We start from the raw sequence: 25,706 nt of genomic DNA on the forward strand, positions 1-25,706 counted from the left end.
AACTGAACTCCATATGTAAAATTAGTGGAATTCCCCTTTAAATGTTTTGCTAAAGATCATTGTCTCACTAGAACTCTGCTGTAACCAAAATAATTAAAAAGTACTCTGAGATCACAGAAGCCTTTCAGATGGGAGATAGAAGCAAAACGGTGTCTTGAGGTGCTGTTCATATTATCAGATGTAGGATGGAGGTAACAGCAGCAGATGAAAACAGCATGTATGTTGACTGTGCACAGATTATTAATCGCATGTATTAAGATAAGATTGTTTTTACCCAGGTGAAGTACACCACCGTGTGGTCCCGGACCCCAGTCAGATCAACCCCCGCACACTAGACCTATTAGTCAATGCTATCTCCATCAATAGCGCCTACACCTCCAAGATCTTGGTGAGTCATGCACTGACAGAGTTTGCCTCGTTTCATTTTTGTATTTATTTATTTTGTCTCCTTTTTCCTTTTTCCTCCTTGACCCTCCCACTGTCCTTTTTGATTTACTTTGCTTTAATCCCACTCTCTATCAGCCACCGGATGTGGAGGGGGGTCTGGCCAAGCAGGTGGGCAACAAGACGGAGTGTGGCCTGCTGGGATTTGTATTGGACCTTAAGCGGGACTACACCACTGTCAGAGATCAGATCCCTGAGGAGAGACTGTACAAGGTGAGGCGCCACACACAACATCCAACTGCGACCTTAACAAGGGGCCTAATCAAAGCTTATGAACTTGCACATGATCCATATCTATATAACGATAAGGCTCACATATGAACCCTGAGGTGAACCATACTCACTTCACTGCCATCAGGTTTCTAAGAATGTATTATAATTTATTATATTTCTTTAATTTACATACATGAAACATCTTCCCACAAATTCTACAAACCTCTGTCTGTATATGCTTCTCGCAAACCGTTCATCTTAACAGCTGCACCCTTGGTATGTGAATTGTTATGGAAGTGCAGTGTAGAGTCTTGTACGATTTGGAAAAAATGTGTTTTTCTGACCATTGTTTTGTTCACATTGACTGGTGATCAATCAACTCGAAGAGCTCACCATCTCTCTCTCTCTCTCTCTCTCTCTCTCTCTCTCTCTCTCTCTCTTTCTCTCTCTCTCTCTCTCTCTCTCTCTCTCTCTCTCTCTCTCTCTCTCTCTGTCTCTCAGGTTTACACATTCAACTCAGAGCGTAAATCCATGAGCACAGTGATCAAGCAGCCGGACGGTTCTTTCCGCCTGTACAGCAAAGGAGCTTCTGAAATTATGCTAAAGAAGTGAGTGTCTTGGGAGGTTAAAGGAGTCGGACGGAGGAATAAGTTGTAAACCTTTTTACCTTTTCATGTTTGCATCAGTATTTGTTTGTTTGTTAGTTAGTTAGCAGGATTACACAAATAACTGCACAGAAATTTTGATAAAGGGGAGGGGATAAGAACCCATTAAATTTCAGTGCGGATCCAGATAAACGGGTCGATGGAGGATTTTCTTGTTCACTTTCATCAACATGGCGAGTCTTGGTGATAGAACGGCTCTCTGAGCTCTGTGTGTTTTGTCCCTTGTCTCTCTGCAGGTGCTCCTCCGTCTTAGATACCAACGGAGAACAGCATGCCTTCCGACCACGTGACAGGGATGAAATGGTCAAACAGGTGAGACTTAAGACTGTATGTGCAGACAGTATCTTCAGAAAGATTCATTTAGTTGAGAGAGGATTTAAGGACACTGACCATTACATCACTATGTCCTCTGAGCCATTGACCTTCATTACATGTCATCTTCAATCTCTCTCTCCTCCTTATTTCCTACTGGCTCTTTAGTCACTAAAAGATTATCGAAAATAATTATTTTAATTAATAGTTTGACAGTTTGGGAAATACATTGGCTAAACAACTGGCCTTTTTGCTTGGAAGAAAAAACCCTATATAACATGTTAATTAACTCTTTTTAGAAGAAACAACTTATCGAGACAATGTGTAACAAGTTGGGAACACAAAGTTGCCAAATCATCACATTTAAGTTTAGTGTTGCCCATACCAGCAGACACAGTGTCTCTTTAGCTGCTAAATGCTCCTCCTTCACCAGCTGCTCTCTGACTGTGTCTGTCTGCTGTTTGTGGCTGAGCAGGTAGTGAACAGTGGCCTTTTATAGCTTTTCCTCTGAAAGCAGCTGTCTGCCTGAGAGGGCTGAGAGTGAACCATCAGAGTAAAGTTTTGGTCTGAACAGATAAACAATGAACAGTAAATCCCTGTAAAGCTGAGGGGAGCTGCACATTCAGCAGATCACTCTCTATAGGTTCATTGCTATTGCTCGTTTCAATTTCATAAATTTCATCTGTGTACTGTTGAAGTTTGAATAGAGCCAGACTAGTTTCCCCCATGTCAGTAACAATAAATGTTCCAAAAGTGATACACATAAAGTAGGGATGCACCGATATGGAAATTCTTGGCCGATACCGATACGATATTTAAAATAACAATCTGGCCGATAGCCGATACCGATATTCACCCTTTTGTGCCAGAAAAATAATTAAATCATTATTTAGAAAGCACTATTTAAAAAAATTTCAGCCCTTCATCACTCTTATCTTTTAATGAGCACAGATTGAATCAGATTTATGAAACAATCTTTGATTTAACTAAACTTTATTTAACAGAGACATATTATGCCCATTTTACCGCAAGTTCAAATGGTTCCTTGGGATCTTAATGAAATGTCTGTAACATATTTTGGTCAAAATAATTTAAAAAAGTACCTTTTTACCCTGTCTAAAACAGCCCTGTTAAAGTATCATTATAGAGAACGCTCTTCTCATTGATTTACGGTAGCAGTATTGCCCATTTATTAGATGTGTTACGGCTTCTGTGTGTATGACGTTTGTTGTCAGTTCCCTTGTTACCTGTGCATGAGACAGATGAATAGAGCCGATGCAAATGAGAATAAAGTACTTAAACAGACGCTACGCTCATACTTTTTACACCAAGTTACACTGTGTGAGTCAAGATAACTTAACAAGCCCTCCTCAGTTTTACCTGTTTTGAGTGTCGGGCAGAAATCACATCGCGTCAACACCCACCGTGGCCCTTCACGATGCTTGTTTTAATTAAACAGTCGGATTCCCCTGGTCCGCACCAGTTCTCAGTCAGCTGCTAGGCGCCAGCCGGAGGGTTCCCCCAGCGGTCGCCGTAGCTGAGGTGATCCGCGAGAAGGGCCCGACACGCGTCCAGAGTGGCCGCCGCTGACCGCGTACCCGGTCCCCTCCAACTTCCGCGCCGGCGATGGACACCGCCCCGCGGTACAAGATAAAGAAAGCCCCCCCACCAGTGTCGCCGTGAGGTGCCACTGGATGAGGACCTCCCGGTGCCGCACACTGAGCCTCCGGTGGCGCGGAGAGGAGGGCGACGGAGGGACTGCTCCCCCAGCCGCGGCACGTGCCCAGCGGTTTTACCACAAATATGAACATCGGCCAATGATATCGGTGAAAGTCAAGTTTATTACCGATAAGCCGATATCAGTAAACGAGGCGAATATCGGCCGCTACCGATGTTCGGCCGATAAATCGGTGCATCCCTAACATAAAGTGTAAAACTACAGTTTTTTGCACTAAAACATGTATTTGCCCCACTTAGATTAGGGCGTGCTGGCTAAGCGAGCAGTTTTTTCTCTTACTGACCTAAATTTGGCTCATGATGAACACAGCTTGCGCCGTGAGAAAAATAACTCTCCTCCTTACACAACTTTATTCCACCTCACTTGCTCAATTTGCACTGTGGCAGCTTTATGTCACCTCTTCTTTACATCACAAAGTCCTCCCTCTGCTGTTTGCACTGGGCTGCTTTTTTCCCCCCTACAGCCTTGACACAGCGTATTCAAAAGTACTTATAAGGTCAGCACACAATTCAAATCAGTTTCAGCTCTATGTGTAAGTAGTGCAAATTTATATTCATTATCTCGAGGCCCTTTAAAGAGAACCTAAGAATACTTTATAGAGAAACACAACAGTTCTCAATAAAAACAAACAACTGGCGAAATAACTCCCTTATAACAGAACCAGACTCAGGCTGTGGGGGAGAACCCTCTAATTGGTTGGGTTGAACGGAAAGAAATAGGGGAGAGGAGAAAGAGGAGGGAGGAGAGAGATAGGCTTGGGACAGTTGTATATACTGTTGTATTCAAGCAATTTCAGATTGTTAATTACCATCCTTTTATCTTTACTTTTTCTCCTTTGAGGTTTTTGTGAAGCTTGAGCCAATCCCAGCTGACAATGAGCGAGGGGTGGTACACCCTGGACAGGTCCACAGTCTGTCACAGGGTTATGTTTATTATATTGACAATATAAATAGCAAAAACCATGATAGTCTTTTAAAACAATGTTGCTGAACGATAGAAAATAACAATAGCATTCCCTCCTTACATATACAACATTACACTGAATCTCAGTCGACGTTTTGTCAAAATATTAATGATCGGTTTCTGAGCCGTATGTCAGAACAAGAGCGAGACTGTGATTAAAACACTGAGTGGGTTTGTTTCCATGTTGAGTGAAGCCAGTTGAGTCTAACAGGGAATTTCATGCAGAAGTAAGGCTGTCACTGTCAGCATCAGATTAATGTTGAAATCACCCACTATAATGTCTTTGTTAAGTGCTAAGTAGATAAAAAAAAGTCTAAGTAAGGTGCAGGTGGATGATGATATAGTCACCAGCTGTTTTTGGTGTTTTCTAGTGTATAGTGGTGCAGTGATAAGCACTGTTGCCTCACAACAAGAAGGTTCTTGGTACAAATCTGTCTGTTCGGGGCGGGGTCTCCCTAGCCGGCGTTTGCATGTTCGTCCGTGTGTGGGTTTTCTTCAGCCTTCTCCCACAGCACAAAGACCCTGCAACCCTAGGCTTTGCAGATAATTGATGGATGGATAGCTGTGAGAGTTAATATGAGTATTGAATATTTTTCTGCAAGCAGGCTTCAGTGATACAGATTAAATCAGTGTGATGATCAGCTATCAAATCATCGACTAACAGGGATCTTGTCGATGATTTATTGAACCTCAAACTGTGATAATGATAAATGATATTCACCAGATATTGGAATGTTTGTGGTGCAATGCTGAAACTGGTGAAATGTTGCCGACCTGTTTTCAGACCAGAAATTATTATTGATTAATAGGTGATTGAGCCAATGGCATGTGAGGGGTTGAGGACCATCTGCATTGCATACCGTGAGCTGCCGTCCAATCCAGAGCCAGACTGGGAAAACGAGGCAGAGATAGTAACAGAGCTGACCTGCATCACAGTGGTTGGGATCGAGGACCCTGTGCGGCCCGAGGTAGGGTCCTGTGGAGTGTGTGTCTTTAAGTTATAGTTTAAACTTGTACTGTGAGTTCTTATGATTCATAATGTCATTCTAATCTGTATTCTGAAGATGTGTGTGCTGAACAAATTTGCCTGTCCCTCCAAGGTGCCCGAGGCCATCCGCAAGTGTCAGCGTGCGGGCATTACAGTGCGAATGGTGACTGGTGATAACATTAACACAGCCCGGGCCATCGCTGCGAAATGTGGCATCATCCACCCTGGGGATGACTTTATCTGTATAGAGGGCAAAGACTTCAACCGACGAATCAGGAATGAGAAGGGAGAGGTGAGTTGGGGTCTGTGTCGGGTCCAACTTAAAGAGTGTTAAAAAAAACGTTTCTATCGCTTAGGAAATTTAAAATAACAAAAATTAGATATGATCTCTAATTTCTGTTGTCAATAAGATGTGCACAGTTCAAGTAAGCTGTTATTTATTATGTCACATATTGTCTGAAAGGAGGCTCACTTCATAAATGTTTTTCATAACTGTTCCAGCAGAGCTCATCAGAAATAAAAGATACTAAAAGTTTTTAAAAAATAAGTTCAGCCCTTAAATTTTCTCCGTTACACGTGGCATCTATTGCAGTTCTGTCCATCTTGGGAGAAGGATCCCTCACATGTGGCTCTCTGAGGTTTCTACGTTCTTTTTACCCTGTTAAAAGGTTTTTTGTTTTTGTTTTTCCTTACTCTTGTTGATGTAAGGTTAAAGGCAGATGATGTCACACCTTGTTAAAGCCCTATGAGACAAGATTGATTGATTGAATGAAATGAAATTGCCTCGGTTTTACAGTAACTTTTGGTGTGAGCCATTTCAGCCATTAGCTAGGTTTGTAACAAATGTAAAATCTCTCCTGATAAATCAATCAATCAATTATATTTGTAGTACATCCCATATTCACAGATCACAATTTACCTCATTGGGCTTAACACGGTGCAACATCCCTAGGCAAAAGACAACATGAGCTGAGCATAATGACTGTGGCAGTGTTGCAGTGTATTATTGGAAATAGTATTCAGACTTGAGTAGAAGTACAAAATACAAAAATGTTAGCATACTATTTTACAAAATAAAAGTACATTAAAGTAAAATTACTAGTTAAGTTTAAAAAAAGGTATTTTTGTCTATTTTTTTAAAGATTTTGTCTTTTACATTTTTTGGTTGAAATCTTTAAGTAAAAGGGTTAATTCTTATACTTTATTTTATAGCAACACCAAATAACCTGTAAATATCAAACTGTCATATATTTGTGGTGGATTAAACCCCTACACACTATGAAGGGATATCTATGAAAAGGACAATATAGGAAGCTCATCGTCAAAAAACACTTCCCTACACTCTAACACTGCGCCAGTAATTACGTCATTGTCACAGGAACAACCTTGGCCAGTGGAAAATCCAATTCCAATTGGGAATGTTTTTTTTGCACTTAGTATTAACACTTTCAGGTAGAAAATCAGACTGAATGACCATGTTTAAATGTAGAAAAACAACGTGTCTGCTGCAGTTTGGACTGTGTTGTGCTGCTCTGCTTTTATTACACATTTTACCGACACAACTCGCAAGTGTGTGTGGCTGTAAAAAAAGAGGACATTTGCTGATTAGTGCTGTCAGTTTTCTATGCAGTGTGAATTAAAATAAAAATGTAAATGTGTAAATTTTCAATATAAGGGGTTGCAGGCTTGTTACAATGATTGGTAGAGAGCTCTTAAATTTCCCCATGTGTCTTCTTCTGTTTCCTCCATCACACCTGTGTAATACCAGATCGGCCTCTGGGTCAACAGTGACACCTAGTGAGAGAAGGGAAGAGTTCATATATATTCTAATGTCTATTCATCATCACACACTCTTTCCCTTTGTCCTCTCTGTCTGACTGACAGATTGAACAGGAACGTATTGACAAAATCTGGCCCAAACTCCGCGTGTTGGCTCGATCCTCGCCAACAGACAAACACACTCTGGTTAAAGGTGAGTCTCAGGTTTATGAACCTAAACCCACACGTGCATGCATTTTTTTTCTCTGCCACATACACACACATATACACACACACAGAGCTTATCTGTCCTTCTCTGTCTGTGTGCAGGCATCATTGACAGCACCGTCCTAGAACAGAGGCAGGTTGTAGCAGTAACAGGAGATGGAACTAATGACGGACCAGCTTTGAAGAAGGCCGATGTGGGCTTTGCCATGGTAACCTGACACATTATTCACCAGTGATGTTTATTTGGTTTTAAAATCCCTCTGTAGCTACTCATTCATGTGCTATAGTGCTCACATAGAAACACAGTATACAGATACCATTTTATGGATTAAATTCGTCCTTGAGACAATAAATCAGTAATTCATATTCCTATTCTACTATGTTTACATCAAATAGTCAAACTGTATTAATTATTTAAGTTCAAGTATATTTCAGGAATTTTCTATGTTTTGTAATGTTCAAGAGTGTGAATTTGATACTGGCCACAGTTCGAACTGACATGAAGTAGCACTTGGACGAAGGACAGTAGCACTCAAAAATAATTCGGATGCATGAATGCTTGCATGAATCCTGTCACGGGTCTCTGCCTCCTCCTCCTCACTCTGTCTCAATCTCTGTCAGGGTATCGCCGGGACAGACGTTGCGAAAGAGGCATCTGACATCATCCTGACGGATGACAACTTCAGCAGCATTGTCAAGGCGGTGATGTGGGGACGAAATGTCTACGATAGCATTTCCAAGTTCCTGCAGTTCCAGCTCACGGTCAATATAGTGGCTGTCATAGTGGCCTTCACTGGGGCCTGCATCACTCAGGTAGACAGATCTATTAATAAAACATACATCCTGACACACATGTGCCCCCCCCCCCCCACACACACATATATATCTAACAGACACACAGATGTCACTTCTGTTAACGTCACTCATTCTGTATCTGCTTAGACAAAGCAACTGTTAAAATGCCCTTTATGCAAGTTTTCACCAACTCCAGTCAGCAGAGACACACTGACACATGGAGAAATACAATATCCACCTACACAATAAATAATTATGTATGTATGTATTGTTATTATTATCAAAGTATAATAGAAACATAAAAGTAGAATTTAAGGCAGGAATTCATGTAGAAAGGTAGAACTTTAAGGGTTAGGGTTATGTAACTGGCAAAAGACAGAATCTCAACATAATTTAAATAATTGAAGGAAGCAAGACCACGCCTAAACTACAACTCTAATCACCTGTCGATTTGACAGGTGATTAGAGTTGTAGTTGAGGTCAACCCATCACGCTCCGTTTTTTCTCAGATTCTTCCACCCTTTCAATTGCCTTGAGAAACAGAAAAGAAGACAGAAGAAGAAGAAAATAGAAGAAGAAAAGATAGAAACAAAGGAAAAAGCCCTACCTGCATCCTACCATCCTCTCTTCCCTCATCTATACCTGCATCCATTCATCATCCTGCCCTCATCTCTCCATTCTCCTTCCCTCATCCCTACCCACAGCCATTCTTCCTCTCTTCCTTTATCCCAATCCTTATCCCTTCATCCTCTCTTCCCTCAAGTCTACCCTTATCCCTTCATCCTCCTTTCCTCATCTTTAGCCTTATCCCCTCATCCCTACCTGAATCCATAGCGTAATAAGCTAAGGAGAAATTATGTTTGAGACAGAACCCCCACGCTGTGTCTCCCTCCTTCCAGTCACCAGTGTAGTACAAAATGAAGATAGTCCTACTACATTAACATGAGTGGGAAAAATGTAATTGTTTGTTTTAACATTGAGGTCTCTCCTGATTGAGGTGTCTGACAGTAACAATATCTACCACGAGGTGAAATACCTCATAGCAGCCACATCAAAATAACATTTCAATCAGGAGAGACCTCAATGTTAAAACAAACAATTACATTTTGTTGCCACAATATACACTGCTCAAAAAAGAGTTAATTGTCACAGTATAACACTAAGTCAGTTCAACTTCAGGTTTATCAATCTGTCCAATTAAGAAGCAAAAGTGATAATGAATCAATTTCACCTGCTTGGTGCTATTGAAAGTGACAACAGGTGCAATGGAGAGGAAGAACCAGAGAGTCAACCAGATTAATACACATTAAGAACATGACCACAGTGGAGCTGACCCCATTTCAACAGATCATACATTCAAACTTTTGAAGTACAAATGAAAGTAAACTACACAAGTTAAACAAAGTTATGTGGTTTATTATATAACCTGACTGATAAACTACCAAACTGAAACAGGAGACTTACGTTGGTCATTTTGACAGGTTGTTATTGTTTGGAGTCATAGTCTTCATGTAAGCAGTAGTGGTGTTAGGGAAGTGACACATTTATTCTGGATGTCAACCTCTCTGCAGGACTCTCCTCTGAAGGCAGTGCAGATGCTGTGGGTGAATCTGATCATGGACACATTCGCTTCTCTGGCCCTGGCCACCGAGCCCCCCACCGAGGCCCTGTTGCTACGGAAACCCTACGGACGGAACAATCCACTCATCTCACTGACCATGATGAAAAACATCCTGGGCCATGGAGTGTACCAGCTGATCATCATCTTTACCCTGCTGTTCATAGGTGCACACATGCACGCCCACACATAAACATACACACACACACAATTTGAGGTATCTAGAAGTTTATTTTCCCTGCAGCAGATCAAACAGTGAAGAGCAGCAGATTCTCACACCTTGCTGCCCCTTATCCTCCTTTCTTCACCATCCAGGCGAGCGCATATTCAACATCGACAGTGGCCGCAATGCTCCGCTCCACTCCCCTCCCTCTGAGCATTACACCATCATTTTCAACACCTTCGTCCTCATGCAGCTGTTCAACGAGATCAATGCTCGCAAGATCCATGGAGAGAGAAACGTCTTTGATGGCATATTCGCCAACCCCATCTTCTGTTCCATTGTTCTGGGGACCTTCGCTGTGCAGGTGAGGTTAACAACTTTTGATGATTTTTCTAAGGTCTGGTGCAGAACGTTCTGAGTTTCTGTTCTTTTAGATTAGATTGTATCATTCGGCAGCAGGGTTGCCTGACTAGTATCAAACCAGGGACAGAGTGGTTATGATAACAGCATGCACCCTAAGTTCTAGTGTCCAATAAATGAGTTGTAGAGTTGTACTTATGTGAAAAGACTGAGCGCTTGCACTGGACTTTTTTAATTTGTTGACTAAATTATTGTTGTTTGCAATACATTTAAATTGATCTCAGATCAAGCTTTGATCCACACTATCAGTCAGAGATACCTTTCACTACATGTTTGTAATAGAGCTTGTAGTTTGCAGGGGTATTAAACTGGACTGCATAATATTTAGCGGTGTACTAATATGCCTACAGCATTCACAAATATCTGGGGGGTATCAGAAACCAGTTTCGGTCAATTTCAATAGCACCAGACACTATGACCTCAATAGTCAACACTTTTGTATTAATAGGAAATTAAACAAAAATGGAATGTTACAAAATGCATAAAGTAGACATATGTGGCAGAGATGTTGAACTAGACCTAAACGGGGTCATACTTCTTCTCAGCCATTCAGTTAAGAAACAAGAAACATCACATGAGGGGCCCTACCCGCCCTGCACACAACACACTAGCACTCCAGACTGTTCTCATGAGTGGTAGAAGAACAATCAACTACATGTTACAGAGCAGTGTCATCTCTCCCTGTCTTCAAGAACCTCTTGAAAACTCATCTCTTTCGAGAGTTCTCCAACTTTTTAAAAGCATTATTTTTGTTTCATTTTAATGAAGAAAAATCTCTGCAGATTAGTTTATATTAACATCTCTAAAGTAAAACAGAGGTTCAGTGTTTGTTGTAAAATTTACCAAATGTAATACAAGAAATAAAATTAAACTCAGAGGACTGCAGGACCAGTTGATTCCTGCTTCAAAATACATTTTTGATGTTAATATCTTGAGGCCACAAAACCTGTTATACCTGAGCCAGGATAAAACTGAAGTTTTTATCAGATTTTAAAGCTTAGAGAAAAATATTTAATTCCCTTTGCACTTAATCCAACAAGCAAGAAATCCTGGTGTGTTCTTTGTCTGTCTGTTTTGTGTTGAGATTATCTCTAAATCTGCCTTTTGAATATTACAACTCTTTCTACTGAGACTGTTTGTCTTTCTGAGTCACCCACTTATATATGAAGCAGGCTTCACCTATGAAATGCTCTGCTTCATCAGGCTGTGGCCTGAGTGCTGACCAGGACCAGAAAACACATCAAACTTGTGATAAAGGCCTGACATCAGTTGCCTTTCAATTTCCCTATTGATTTTAGAATTCACTGTATGATCCAGTATGGCCCTTTAGATCCATGGAGCAGGCTGAGTCTGCCTGAGGACCTGAGGGCAGTGTCCAAATCTTTTAATGCAAACTTAAAACCTACCTCTTCAGTCTGGATTTTGGATTATTGTATCATTTGTAGATAATACAATATTTACTAAGATTGATAGATAGATAGATAGATAGATAGATAGATAGATAGATAGATAGATAGATAGATAGATAGATAGATGGATAGATAGATAGATAGATAGATAGATAGATAGATAGATAGATAGATAGATAGATACATGTACATGTATTGTAATGTAACATGTGAGTAAGATTTGAATTTTCAGGCATTCTTTTTCATAATTTTGTCAGCCACATTAGGGCTGTTTGTTCAGTAGACTTACAGTGAATTCACTTCACTGAGCAGGGAACTGTGAGTACACAAAAGCACAGACGAGCAAACAATGACAGAGCGAGAGATGGAGGGAGACAGAAGAAGACAGATATTTTCCAAAGCTCTTCAGTGCTGGGTAGCACTCAGGGGAGAAACAAGAGAAGAAAGAGAGCTGGAGGGGTATGGCAGTGATCTGGAGTGTGAGGGAGACACAGAGGCAGCTGAGAGGAAAAGAAGAGATGAGAGAGCAGAAGTCTGGAAGCAGCTTGAGAAAGGTAAAAGGGAGAGGGAAAGGGAAAGATAAGTAAGAAAGATGGATCCCTCCTCCCTGCAGAAATATACTATTACTGTGCTGTATATGATACAGTGTGTAGTAGTCCCACTGAGATTTATGACTGTGCAGTTTGGTGTCAAGATGATAGTCTCCTTCTGATAAGCCTTGTTCCTGGTGTAAATGATTATGTTGCTATTTAAAATGCTGTCACTCACTGCATCCACTGACACAAATAGACCAACAGGATCCCAGTGCCACTGTGGTCTGTGTTAAATACAGGCGGAAAACAAACCTTTAAATGCTTTAGCTCTATGAATTAACTTACAGTAATGTGTGATTTTCTCAGCTGAGAGGATGAGCCTTGTGTTCCTGGCTGAGAATACTCTGAATTCACTTTTAGTAATTACAGCAACACCACAGGGTGAGAGCAGTTCTGCTGTATTTCCTGGTGAACAGATTTGATCAGTAAGACAAATGTTGTCAGGAGGTCTTTTTTAATATAGAACAAGTGCGGTACCTGTTCTTAACCTGTCTGTTTGGAATGTTCTGTTCTCTTGTCCTGTGTTAATGCTCCAGAGATACTTCAGAATTATATATATCATTAGTGAGTCCTCCTTAAACAATTCTATAATATAATGTCACTTTTAATTGTTTGAAATAGCCGACATGTAATGCATGAAAAAATAATATCAGTTCAGTAAATCAATCAAACTTATAAATAAACCACACACGTGAAAAGTAATAAAGCTATCCTGTTTAATTTTATGAAAAACACTGACTATAAAATCGTCACTGCCAATAAACCAAGTAGGATGAACACAGTTTTCTAGCTTCAGTCTGCACCATAAACTTTTTATAAAAAGCTCTGCACACAATGTCCAGCACACAGAGGTCTGTTAAAGGTTCATTGTGTAGGATTTAAGTTAAAGGGATCTATTGGCAGAAATTGAAAATAAAATAATGAGTGATTTTTTTCACTAGTGTGTTTCATCTAAATTGTATGAATTGTTGTTTTCTTGACTCTAGCTCTTTATATTTAAATAATTTATATTTTCATCAGGAGTGGGTCTTCTCTACAGGGGCCGCCATTTAAACTGGACAAACTAAACACCTTTTGAGTTTTTATGACAACACAAGGCTACCATAGGTTCCATTTCATGTTTGGAAGGGGAGGTTGAGGTGAGGGGTATTCAGCTGCATTGTAGCATCAAATGTGATCCAATCCCAAGCGGACAGCACTAAGGTATAGTTGCTAACGCACTGGTCTGTGCCACATGTTTCAACACATTCTTTTAACAGTGTGAAGGCAAATGCGTCCTGGGCCACATATGAAGGACGACTCAGCTGATTCGCTGCAGTTTCACTATGAATCAAACATATTTTTTCTCTTCTCATTGATTTCTTTGTGACCACGATATCAACACTAATCACCACATGATGATCAATACTTTCCTTAAATTGGTATAATCTTCACAGCCAACTGCACAAGATTCCTTCAGCGCCTCTCTCACCGCTTTCTCTCTCTGTACTGTGTTTGCATGTGACAGTAATGAGATACCTCTCTGTATTTCTGCTGCAGATTGTGATTGTGCAGTGGGGAGGGAAGCCCTTCAGCTGCGCCCCGCTCAACATCGAGCAGTGGCTCTGGTGTCTGTTCGTGGGAGTTGGAGAGCTGCTCTGGGGGCAGGTAAGCAGCTCTTCAGTCCACTGAGTCAAACCACACTGTGCAAGTATAAGCTGGCACAGCCTGGTTTACCTAGGGTTTCTCCTGAGGTGAGGCCATGGAAACATTTTCACACTGGCTCAGAATGTGTGCTCTACTCTGTTCTGTCCTGCAATTAGTTGACACTGTGTGTAACCGATGTAACACTGCACATTGTCTTATGACAACACAATAAATCTGGCTTACAGGTGATCGCTACAGTGCCGACCGCGCGGCTTCCATGCCTGAAGGAGGCGGGAATGGGCCACGAGCCTGGGGAAGAGGAAGGGGAGGAGATGGCGGAGGATGAGGAGGAGATCGATTGTGCTGAGAGAGAGCTGCGCCGCGGACAGATCCTCTGGTTCAGAGGCCTCAATCGCATCCAGACTCAGGTACTGTTTGTCAGGACCGCCACAACAAACCATAAACAGACCTCTTTCCTGGGAACACAGACACACACACACACACACACACACACACACACATATATCCACACAAAGTAACTCATCACCCAGAAGCCCCACATGGTCATGACACATAGGCAGTTTGTTTTAAGGTGAATTACAGATAGATGGGGAATGTAGAAAGGTTTTATCTCAAAGAACATGGATGACTAATGTTTGCACTTTTTAACCAAGTGCTTTATGACAAAGTACTATTTATTTTGGGGGTTACTGTACTGAATTGTGTAGTGAAGTTACCTAAATAAACTGCCAGTATCATGGTCTTTATGAACTAACATAAGAGACTTTTGGAAAGAAAGACAGAACCCCTTTAAGAGAATACACTACATTATTGACTTTGACAGAGATACAGTTTGAACTAAATTCAAACACTGTATCTGACTTGTTATTACTCTTCAAAAGTCAGTCTCTCATCTTGTGTGTGCGGTTCCTCTGACTTGTGCCAAACACACTGACTCCCGTTTGTTTCTCTCCAGCACAGCCAACTGTTCTGCTCGGGGTTCTCTTACTCAGATGTGGTATTTTAGATGCTAATAATCATCATGAAACGATAATTGCTGTGACTGTGTGTGTGTTGCTGCAGGGGCCCTTGTCTGCCTGAATGTTTGCACATTGTGTAGGGGCCAATAGACATGCTGTTGACTTGCCTGATGATTTAAACTGATTCTCCTGCTTCTTTGTTAGAGAATGAATGGTAAGATGACAAAACAGCATCAATATGAACAGCAAACAGCCTCCGAAGCAGTGTTGGAGAGCCAATCAGACTCTCTGCTTAAGTGCCTGTTGTTATGTGAAGTGAGTCAGTTTAATGGACAACAAACACACATGCAACTACACACTGAGCCTCATTTGCAATTATTTAGAATCCTGTTCCTCAGTAATGTCATGAAAGCAGTTGAGATGTCTCGGTGGTGCACATTTGCAATCAGAGAGATTTACAATTCTGCCTCTGTCATGTTGGTTTTGGCACGAGATGTTTTAAAGGGACCAAACAACACACACCTGCACACACGCACTCAGACCGGCCCTTCCTGCCCCCACTGAGTGCTGCTGTTTTGTCTCTGTCCTACAGATGGAGGTAGTGAGCACGTTCAAGCGAAGCGGTTCGTTTCAGGGAGCGGTGAGACGGCGCTCCTCTGTGCTCAGTCAGCTCCACGACGTAAACACTATCTCTACCCCCTCTCACGTAGCTCTCTCCACTGCAACAGCCAATACCAGCCCAGCCCCCGGGAGTGAGTCCGCCGAACGCATGTACACACATGCACATACACAGAAACACACACACACTTGCAGTCACCTTCTATCTCATACACAAACACACTCCCATTCATTACACACACACACACACACACACTGCTGCACGGCACGTGGACTGCAGTATTCTTTACTCTCAATGGTTGTGTCCCCTCCGGCTCGCTCGCTGCTCGTCTGTGTGCAATGTCTCCTCTCTTCTTTTCTCTTATTCTCCCCCTTCAAACAGCACCCAGTCCTGACCGGCTGTGTAGTTCTGGTCTGATCTGGTCTGGTCCAAATCCAGTCCCGGTGCCATTCCAGAATCCGTTTTGTTGTTGAGTGTTGGTCGGTGCAGGAGGCAGCTTGCCGTTCTCTCTCTGTCTGAGGTGACCTGAGGTTGTTTGTAAAGAAAGTGACTCATGTATAAAGTCCCAAAAAGAAGACTGAAATAGTCTGACAAGTCCAGAAGGCATCCTGAAGTTCAGAGAGCAAATGGTGACTCTTCCTGCACCATGTGCTATTTCCTGTCTGTGAATGAGGTCAAGCGTGGTTACTGTGTTTAACCCCAGATGTAATCTCTATCTAAAGGAGTAGTGTCCTTTCTTTTTTCAAAAAACAAGAGGAACTATTCTGTGACTCTTATTACACTGTAGACAATTAGATTTCACTGAATCCATACTAATTACCAAATGGTTTTCGTATGGCTTCTGCAATTTTCTGAACTGTAAACCTTCGAGTATAAAATCCCAATAACACCCTGCTGTTTCCAATACTTCAGTCAAAAGAAGTTTTCTTCTCTTCGATTGCTCTTGCTTTCTTTGTCCCTCTTCTCACTGTTGTCCGGTGCTGCAATTGTTGTCAACTGGTTATTTCTGTAACAGTATTTCCAGCTCCGAAGTCACAAGTTTTCCCTGACGTCTCCAAAAAGTCCGGACTTATCTCTGTCCGGTCTGTTTTTTCCTCTCTCTCTCTCTCTCTCCATCACAGTTCTCTCCTTTTTCCTCTATATTTATGAGATATTACAGGTTCCCTGTTGGCAGAAAAATTCTGGGAAATGTGTTCTAATTGTTCTTCATAAGTAGCGTTGTTCTTTTATAGAGGTATTTAGATTTTTACCAGATCTAAATACAGGCTCTTGTGTAGCATACTGAAAAGATTTCTTTAGTAAGCTACTCTTCATTTTTATTTTGATTACATTTAAAAAAAATCTTAATTTGTCCTTTACCTCATCCCTTTTATGTCATCCTCCCATCTCCTTAATAGAATAGTGTCCATCCCTCATGTTTTCTCTTGATTTCTTTGTATGTCAGTTCTGCGCGTGCGTGTTTGCAAGTGTGTTTACGTGGGTGCATTTGCTGGCACACCCGAGAGCCGTAGTTTGACTTCTGTGTGTGTCTGTGTCAGTGTGTGAGCGTGTGCACCTGTGCTTGTATGCTGGTGTCTGAGTGTGTGCATGCATGTGTGTGCTTGCGCTTGTCTCTTCATTTGGTGGTCTTCATCTGTCTTCTCAGTTGCTTCTCCTTTCCTTCCTTGCTCCCTTCCGTCCATCCCTCCCTCCTTCCATCCCTAGCGGTCTTCCTCCCCATGTTGCTCCATCACCTCTAGGTGTAGCTACAAACAGGCCCTACCTGGCGCTGCTGACAGGTCACTATTGTGATCATTCTACACAGACACAATGTGTCACACCTTTCTCTCCATCAATTATCACCATTTGAAAGCAGCATTAGAGAGGGCAGCACGCTGACCACCATCATGTCCTGTTAGCAAGATAACATTGGATAGATAGCATTAAGCTTAAAAGTAGTGATGAGGCTAATGGGAATAATGCCATGAGTTTTGGAGGGAGCTGCTTTAACCCAAGAAAATGCAGTAAATTAAATTAAGACTGAAAGATTCAAAGCAATTTATTGAAAATAAAATGCTAATAATTTGAAATGAAAGGAAACAAAAGAATGATCCAGACAGGAATATTCAGTACTCATAAATAATGCAAGTATTTTTGGGGTTTCATTCTGAGTTAAGTACTTTTCCATCAGAGCCCTTATTTTGTATTCAGTATCTTGTTTCAGTTTATCTGTTATGCAATAAAATACTCGGTTTATCTTCTTTAACTTCTGATTTAATGCCCGACAACCTTTTTCAAGCAATGGAGGGAACTTTTTCTGATAGCTACGACTTCTTTTGTCGATACATCCAACCCTACGATGTACACTGTCCAGTTGATGTAAATAATTCTTTAGTGCATAACATCTCTGACTGGAAACTGTCAACAACTGCAGCTATTTGAGTAAAATTGGCTAGATTTACAGTGTTTTAGGAAATTATTGAATTTGAAACATTAATGACCCATTTTAAATGCTTAACATCTACAGTGGAAACCTTGGAGCTTGGAACAGACTGTAGGAGAGTCAGAGTGAATTTAAGAACGCAGTGGGAGATTCTCCACTCAGACATATTCACAAGAACACAGAGAGTGTTCAGGTGAGAGGTGGTGCAGCAGACAGAGACAAGATGTAATGTATTATTTCCTCCGTGGAGATCAAATGTTGTAGTTTACAGCAGAATGACACCAGCATTGGTCCAAAAGCTCTCTGGACATCTTTGTCGGTTTCTAAACGGTGTACGGCACCGTTTTCTGATCTATAGATATTTGTTTTCTTATTGTCTACTTTCATTTTTGAATAGCTCACGGTAAATCCCACGGAGGATCTCCTGCTGTGTTCTCATATCAGTGCATTTGGACTTTCTCCGGAGTTCATACTGGGCAGCTCGCAGGAAAAACTCTGTAGAAAGTCTGGGCACTCTCACTCATTCATACATACAGCCCCTCCTCAGAATGTCCGGGGATTCTCCAGAGTTTACTGCATGTCTGAAAGCTCAGGGTGTCTAGACTATTAATTTAAACTTTTTATTTTAAACTATAATTTAAATTCAAGCTACAGGCTTGCTGACATTATAGACTAGGTCATCAAAAGTTTTAATTTTGGTTAAATTTATAAACTAAAACAGCATGCACTGAACCATATGTAGGTTATCTATTTAAGGAGCTATAATATAGACAAAAAGTATGGACAATAACAATTATTACTAGGATGTTTGGGCATTATTTTCTCAGAGGAATTAATTTTTTTATTTGGACGTGAAGTCAAACACATTGCAACAAATAAAATATAATGTGTTACCAACTTACAAACCCTACCTTTAAGTCTGATGACTTGCTACCAATGTTTGTCTATGTGTTCTCATAAGACAGAGTAGCCTCTCCCCCTGCACTACTGCATCCTCAGTTAGCTTCAGGGTCATACTTTACACCACAACCCACATATTTCTTTGCAAAGCAGACCCTGCCCTCATCCTTAGCAGTGGTTCGTTTCAGTATAAAGGATAGAAGTTCTGACGTTGACACTATCACCTCCTGGACTTTTTCAGCCAAATCCATCATTTTTGGGTATGATTTAAAAAGAGTGCAGGTATTTCTAAAAGAAAACAACAACAAAAATGATTAAATAGAAAAATGATATAACTGGATTTCTATTTGGGACTGAGCTAGTTCCATCTACCTGCAGTTACAAAAAATTTGAGAAAAGAGACAAATGTGAGAGTTCAGAATAGATAAGGGAGGAATACGATGTTTAGGCCAATTCTCAAATCCATCCTCAGCTCCTCTGCTTCAGCCTCTGCCTCAGTTTGTGTTCCTCAAATGGGATGCAAGTCCGAGACATAGGGAGGGTTTGCTTTGAATTGAGGGAGGTGTTGCTATGGATTATAGATCAGTCATCGCATATCAGAGGGTGGGTGCTGCTCACCGTTGGGACACATGGGGAGAAATGGGAGCCATTAACCAGTCATCTACTTCACAGCTTCTCCCTGTATTTATGTTGCAGTTTCTTCTCATCAGCACTTATTTTATACACAGCAGCCTCTCTTCCTTCCGGCACCTATTTTTCCCTCTTTTAACCGTCAACGTTTTTCCATCAAGCGCTGCTGAAAGAGCCGACAGGGAGAGAGGGAAAGAGAGAAGGAGGTGGTTGACAGAAATAAGTACTACAGCAGTGCCCTGACCTCCTGGCCTCTCTGGTCACACTGTGGGCGTTATATACTCGAAAGTTTACTCTTTCCACGGAGACAAAATGAAAACAAACCAAGCGCTGACGAAGTGAGAAAGTAACATTTTTAAGCCTTCTCAGTCTGCATGAGGTGTTTTTCTGCTGTCTGACAGGCTCTTTGGAAAAACAGATAAGCACTGAACCTACCGCTTGACCGTTTGTCTGTTTGTCTGTCTGTATGTACGTCTGTCTGTCTATCTATGATATATGCCAGAGTCATATATAGAGACCACTCCTACTTTGGCCAACTGCAGCACTGATCTCCATTCAGCTGTCTGAACCATCCACCTCTCATAGTCACAGTTTGGACTCCAGTCTGTGTTGCAGTCGACACAAAGTTTTTTCTCTGTTGATCTCATTTGGCCAACTGTCTCTATGTAGGGCTCTGCATGCCTGTGCCTGTCGGTATATTTGCATTGAACGATCTCTGTTTCTTTTGAGCTCATGCTGCTTCTTTTCCTCTGTTTGGGCTTGGGGGGGAAAGGGTGCATGGACCAACTGCCCTGGCAAAGGAATGTGTTTATGCACGCATACACCATACACTGCATAATACGCCTTGAAGTACACTCATAGACCTCACTCTGATCTGTGTGTTTGTGGGGTGTGTGTGTGTGTGTGTGTGTGTGTGTGTGTGTGTGTGTGTGTGTGTGTGTGTGTGTGTGTGTGAGAGAGTGCGGGAGAGAGAAAGCGAGCATAAGTGACAAAGATCTGATTCAGCATGACCTGGCTGCCGCTCTATGTGTGACAGGGCTGACGCCTGAGTTTCGCTGCGGCCTTTCAACCAATCACCTTCAGTTTCTAGTAATCTAACCAATCACATGCCTTTCTAAGCTGCTGATTCTCTGTGACGTCACCTTTCAGCTTTGCAAGACTTGTTTTTTTATATCCTGCAGCAACTTCATCATCAGCATCATCATCATTTCAATCACTCTGCTCTCTTCTTGTCTGTCACTGCTGCATGGCCGCAGTATATTTTGCACGTGTGTGTGCCTGAGTGACGAGATGCTGACTGACTGACTCACTGTCCAGTTGTCATGTTCGTGTGTATGAAGCAGCTCTATTTAACAAACAGTGCCCATGATCGACAGCAGTCCCATGCATGCAGACACCAACTTTCAAGCTGCACGATGTGGAAACAACTCAACTGTTGGTTCACTCAGTTACACAGCTGCATGCAAGTTTGTGTGTGTCTGTGAGTGTCTGTTTGTGTGGTGTGGTCACTGCTATAGGTTCTTGGCAAATTCTGATTTTATTGTACATTAAACTAACACACTCACCATCCCGGCTTTCTGTCCTTCTGCACTTAACAACAACCCTCATATGTGTGTATGCATGCATGTGCTCCAGTATGCGGAGGAATGAGTGGTTTTACCACACATACTGTACCAAACCCCCTACCCCTGACACGCACACACACACACACACACATACACACACACACACACACACACACACACTACGCCACGCGTGAATGATGTAAAGTGTCTGCAGCTTCTGTGGTCTTTGTGAGCGTGGCTACTGAATACTCCTGTATCGTGAGGTCTGATTGGTGTGGAAGAACTGACAAAAACATGTCATTAGCCAACTCATTTTAAAACACTTTGTTTTTTTCACTTTTGTCTGTTGGACACATACAGGGTCAGGTGGACTCAAGTTTGAAAAGTCACTTTGACATATTTGACATGTGAAATCAGGCATTGTGTTCACACCTGCCTTGGAATCTGGTAATAATTCCAAACCAAGTGGTCCTGTCTGATCAAAGTCATAAATGTTATGATATATAATGCTGCTTAAAGTCCATCTGAAATTTTCTCGCCTGAATAGGACCTCTTCTTAATCTTCTCACATTTGCTTCCATGCCGGGAGTTAGCCGTTTGCAGTTATCTTAGTTTTAGCATAAATACTGGGGCTGTGTCTGAAATCACTCACTCATTCACTAACCCCGACTCATTATGTAGGGGTCTTTATGAGGAGGACTATATATCAACTCATCTTCAACAAAAAAACATTTTGACACAACTCTACACATTGATAGTCCATAATAGTAATGAACTTGTTCGCCTGCTTTACCTATTTTACTGCTGCAACTCATAGCTTTCTCTCAGTCATAAAAAAACAACTGCGATTGCAAATATTACGGACGTAAGCTTAAATAGAAAAAAATGCCGGCAAATATAAACCTGCCTTTATCTTCACGATAATTCAGATATTTTTGATGGAATAAGAGGCAGTAGAATCACTAGAGAGGGAAGGCTGAGACATGCTGCCCTCTCTCCTCTCGTCACTCCGCAATTTATTTTCCTAGAATGCCATGAGTGCAATGAATGATTGTATATATTGATTAATGACCATCAGTTGTAAACTAGTTTTCATGATGGACTGTGGGATACAATGAACATCACTAGACATTTGGACTAAACTGGAAAATGTCAAATTCACTATATATTGGACTTTATTGTGATTTCGGACACAGCCTGGGTTAGGGGAGCAGGTAACCTGCTCCTGGTATTTATTCTAAGCCAAGCTAACTGTTTGCTAGCTGTGGCTCTCAAAAACATTTGAAACAAAACTCTCTGAAACATCAATGTGACTATTAGAAGTAATCTTATGTAAAGTGACTGTAGCCACCTGGTCCTTAGTGTTGGTCTGTCTGTCTGTCTCTCTGTCTGTCTGCTGGAGGACACAAGACTGTCCACCCATGGGTTTCCCTGGTCTCTACTTTCACTCTTTTTGTATGTCTGACTTTCTCCTCTCTCTTTCCTGTGGTCTCTCTCTTGTCCTCCTTCCCTCTGGCAGATGCGAGTGGTGAAAGCATTCCGTAGTTCGCAGTACGAGGGCCGGGAGAAACCGGAATCCCGCAACTCCATCCACAACTTCATGGCCCACCCCGAGTTCCTCATCAACGACCTCATCCACAACATTCCGCTGATCGACGACACTGACGTGGACGACGAATCAGAGCTCAGCAGATACCAGCACCTGCACCCGGCCCTCCGCAAGCCGCCGCCTCCTCCCACTCAGCCCCAGCCCCCAGCCCGAACCCACCCCACTCGCCCCTATCGCCAGTATAGCCTCCCGGTGACCCCGTGCAACAGAAACAACAACAACAACAGCAGCAGCAGCAGCAGCAGCAGTTCAGTGGTCACCCAAGGTAACAACAACAGCACCAATGAAGTTACTCCCCGCAGCCGCAGCCCCTATCACCACCCCCACCAATACCACCATAACCATCATGGCAGGGACAGGCCGGTGACACCCTTTGCCCCTCATCTGGCCCATCTCTACTGCATGGAGACCTCCTTATAACTTAGCTGAACGTGGGTCTGGGGGGAGAAGGGGAACTGAGTCTTGGGTAGGGGGAGGAGAGGAGAGCGAAAGAGAGGGCTGAGGACACACACAAGACATTTTCATCTCCCTTACAACAAGCTAACAGGAGGGCCTGAAGGACGAGGAAGGCACAGGAGGGAGTGGACAATGGCCTGAGACTTCTGCGCGCAACTCCCAGAGAACATTGCGACTATCCCTCCCTTTGCCCTTGCTCCACGCCCTCTCAATCGGACCCCCTGACGCAACATCTCCCTCTCCGCCTTCAAACCCACTGGCCACCCCATCTATCAACCCCCCAATCCCCCCCGAAGAACCTGCCCACCTCACTCTGCCTGACCTCACACACACTCGTCACACATACGCACAGGGCCGCTCTCGCTGGGTTGTCCTGAGTGACAGTGGGCACGGTGGGAGGGAGGGGGGACGGACATCCCAAAACAAAATGACATCCCTCAGCGCTTCAGTAGAACAGGGCCATGTGGCTATGGGGGCTGCCTCACTCTGTTTCTATTGGTGTTCATCAGTGTTGTTCTCATTGCCCACCTACCCACCCACATTGCACCATTGTCACCACTGCCATCATTTATCTGCGGCAACTTTAAAATCACGACTTAAGTAAAAGGCTTTAAAGCCTGAACTAGACTTCAGTCATGTCCATCTTCTGATTCCTCAGCATAATGGGTGCTCATTCATTTCTTTCTTTTTCATTGGTATTTATTTATTCTCGCCCTCTTCTTCTTTTCTTTCACTCTCTTTCAGTGTGTATGTATTGTCTTGTCTCTTCTGGGGGAAAATATGAACAAAAACAGAAATGGCAAACAAAGATCCTGTTCTTTTAAACCTAATGTAAATAGAAAAGGAAGGGGATACGTATACTTACATATGTATATGTATGTATATATAATCAGAATGTGTGTGGGAAGCGACAACACAGAACTCTTCATTTTCACCACTTTTCAGCCCAACCTGTCCGATCCTTGAACACCGCCCCATGAGTCCACATGACCTGTTATCTGTAACACTGTCCATCCTGCTCTGAGATGACACAGTGTGCGACTTCACATTGATTTCGATGTGTATATGTATACATACAGTAGCCCCATACAGCACTAAGTTTATTCACAGCCTCTTGCCATGTTGATAAAATGATGTGTGAGTATGGGTAACATCACTGGAAAATCCTCTGGGGCCAGCCCACAGGTGATGTCCTCTTCTCTCTTGCTGTTCCTCAGTCCGTGTTTTTCGTTTGCAACGCTCACTTGGTCTCGTCTGGTCTTTCGTCAGTGGGTGTGGGCATGTTTCAGCTTTTCTTGGACGAAAAAGCTGAATGCTTGTGAAGCATTAACCCTTTAAATGCCATCACACACACACAATGCACAGGCGATGGCCCTTTAAGACTATCATGCACTCACTTGGAACTTGCTTCTGCTTATGTGCCATTGGGTCGTCTCCATCATGCACCACTGCCCTCTCCATGAGTGTTGTGGACAAAGAGATTGTTTCATTTGTTCTATCTGTCATTTTCACAGACCAGGGGGAAACAAATCACTGTTTGATGCTGAAAGCGACCATTCATCAAGCCCATGTCTAACATCTGTGTTCAGTTTTGGCTTTAGGCCCAAAGCCCACTCAGCTCTATCAGGTACGACCAATGAGAGCTTATGTGTCATGTCGGCGCATCCTGAACTGTGCATTCCCCATCATCATGATGTGCGATAAACTGATTGGGATACATAAGAAGGAACAGCCCAACATTTTGGAAAATATGCTTTCTTTCTCTTTAGCTAAGAGTTAGATGAAAAGATAGACTCTTGTGTCCGTAAAGAATGAGCTAAGTGTAGCTGAGCATACAGGGGAAACAGCTAGTTTGGCTCTCTTAAAAGTAAGCAGAACCTCTAGAACTCTCAAATTAACATAAATGTATTATATATTTATTTATTTCATCTGTACAACAAAATAACGTAGCTGAGAAAATCCTGAATGCATCCACTTCAGTTTTAAAATCAAATATTTCCTTGTTGAACGAAAGTCAAAAAAACTTAATTTTGGCTTTGATGAGGTATTAAAATCAACAAATCAAAGTGCGACTGTCGTGACAGTGCAGTAGCGTCAGTCAGAACATTCAGACTTGCAGGAAACTGTCACCACTGCCAAATACTGACTGATTCGAAAAAATTGAATAATATATATTTTTTATTGAGGTGATGATGGATGCGTTGGGATATGATTTTTGGGGCTTTTTGGGTAAATAAGAAATAATTTAAATGATTGTGTTACTTTGGGATGGAGCCACGCCTCATGTCTCCAGTCTCACAATAGAAACACACACGAGAGAGTGTTTTCATCCAACTGTTGGTAAGATGTTTGTAAGCCTATTTCCCACATTGTGTCGAAGCTGTCCTGCGTGAAAGGTCATAACACCCTGCATGAGCCCCCCCCCCTCCCACAAAACAGAAAAAAAAACAAAGAAAAAACAATCACCGAACACATCTGGAAAGCCACCCATGTGACGTCACGGGCGCAGTGCACAGTCCGCCGTCACCTCGCCGAGCTCCACGACATTCCATGTGACATAACATTCCAGACAACCGCATCACATTCCAGACC

The 25,706-nt window shown here is 42.3% G+C and overlaps 1 protein-coding gene across 1 annotated transcript in view; it reads left to right on the top strand.

Moving 5' to 3' along the window:
* atp2b3b (ATPase plasma membrane Ca2+ transporting 3b) overlaps window positions 1-25,571 on the top strand; it is a 44,545-nt gene extending 18,974 nt beyond the window's left edge. The window contains exons 11-24 of the mRNA XM_053425634.1: window positions 279-388; window positions 523-657; window positions 1,159-1,265; window positions 1,559-1,634; window positions 5,145-5,303; window positions 5,436-5,615; window positions 7,208-7,295; window positions 7,412-7,518; window positions 7,931-8,122; window positions 9,676-9,889; window positions 10,038-10,249; window positions 13,847-13,954; window positions 14,179-14,361; window positions 22,569-25,571. Of these exons, the coding sequence (XP_053281609.1) occupies window positions 279-388; window positions 523-657; window positions 1,159-1,265; window positions 1,559-1,634; window positions 5,145-5,303; window positions 5,436-5,615; window positions 7,208-7,295; window positions 7,412-7,518; window positions 7,931-8,122; window positions 9,676-9,889; window positions 10,038-10,249; window positions 13,847-13,954; window positions 14,179-14,361; window positions 22,569-23,078 (2,381 nt within the window). The 3' untranslated portion in view covers window positions 23,079-25,571. The remainder of the gene's footprint in view (window positions 1-278; window positions 389-522; window positions 658-1,158; window positions 1,266-1,558; window positions 1,635-5,144; window positions 5,304-5,435; window positions 5,616-7,207; window positions 7,296-7,411; window positions 7,519-7,930; window positions 8,123-9,675; window positions 9,890-10,037; window positions 10,250-13,846; window positions 13,955-14,178; window positions 14,362-22,568) is intronic.
* The last annotated feature ends 135 nt before the right edge of the window (window positions 25,572-25,706 follow it).

The sequence above is a fragment of the Pleuronectes platessa genome, chromosome 6 (genome assembly GCF_947347685.1).
Source record: "Pleuronectes platessa chromosome 6, fPlePla1.1, whole genome shotgun sequence".
NCBI classification, from domain to species: domain Eukaryota; kingdom Metazoa; phylum Chordata; class Actinopteri; order Pleuronectiformes; family Pleuronectidae; genus Pleuronectes; species Pleuronectes platessa.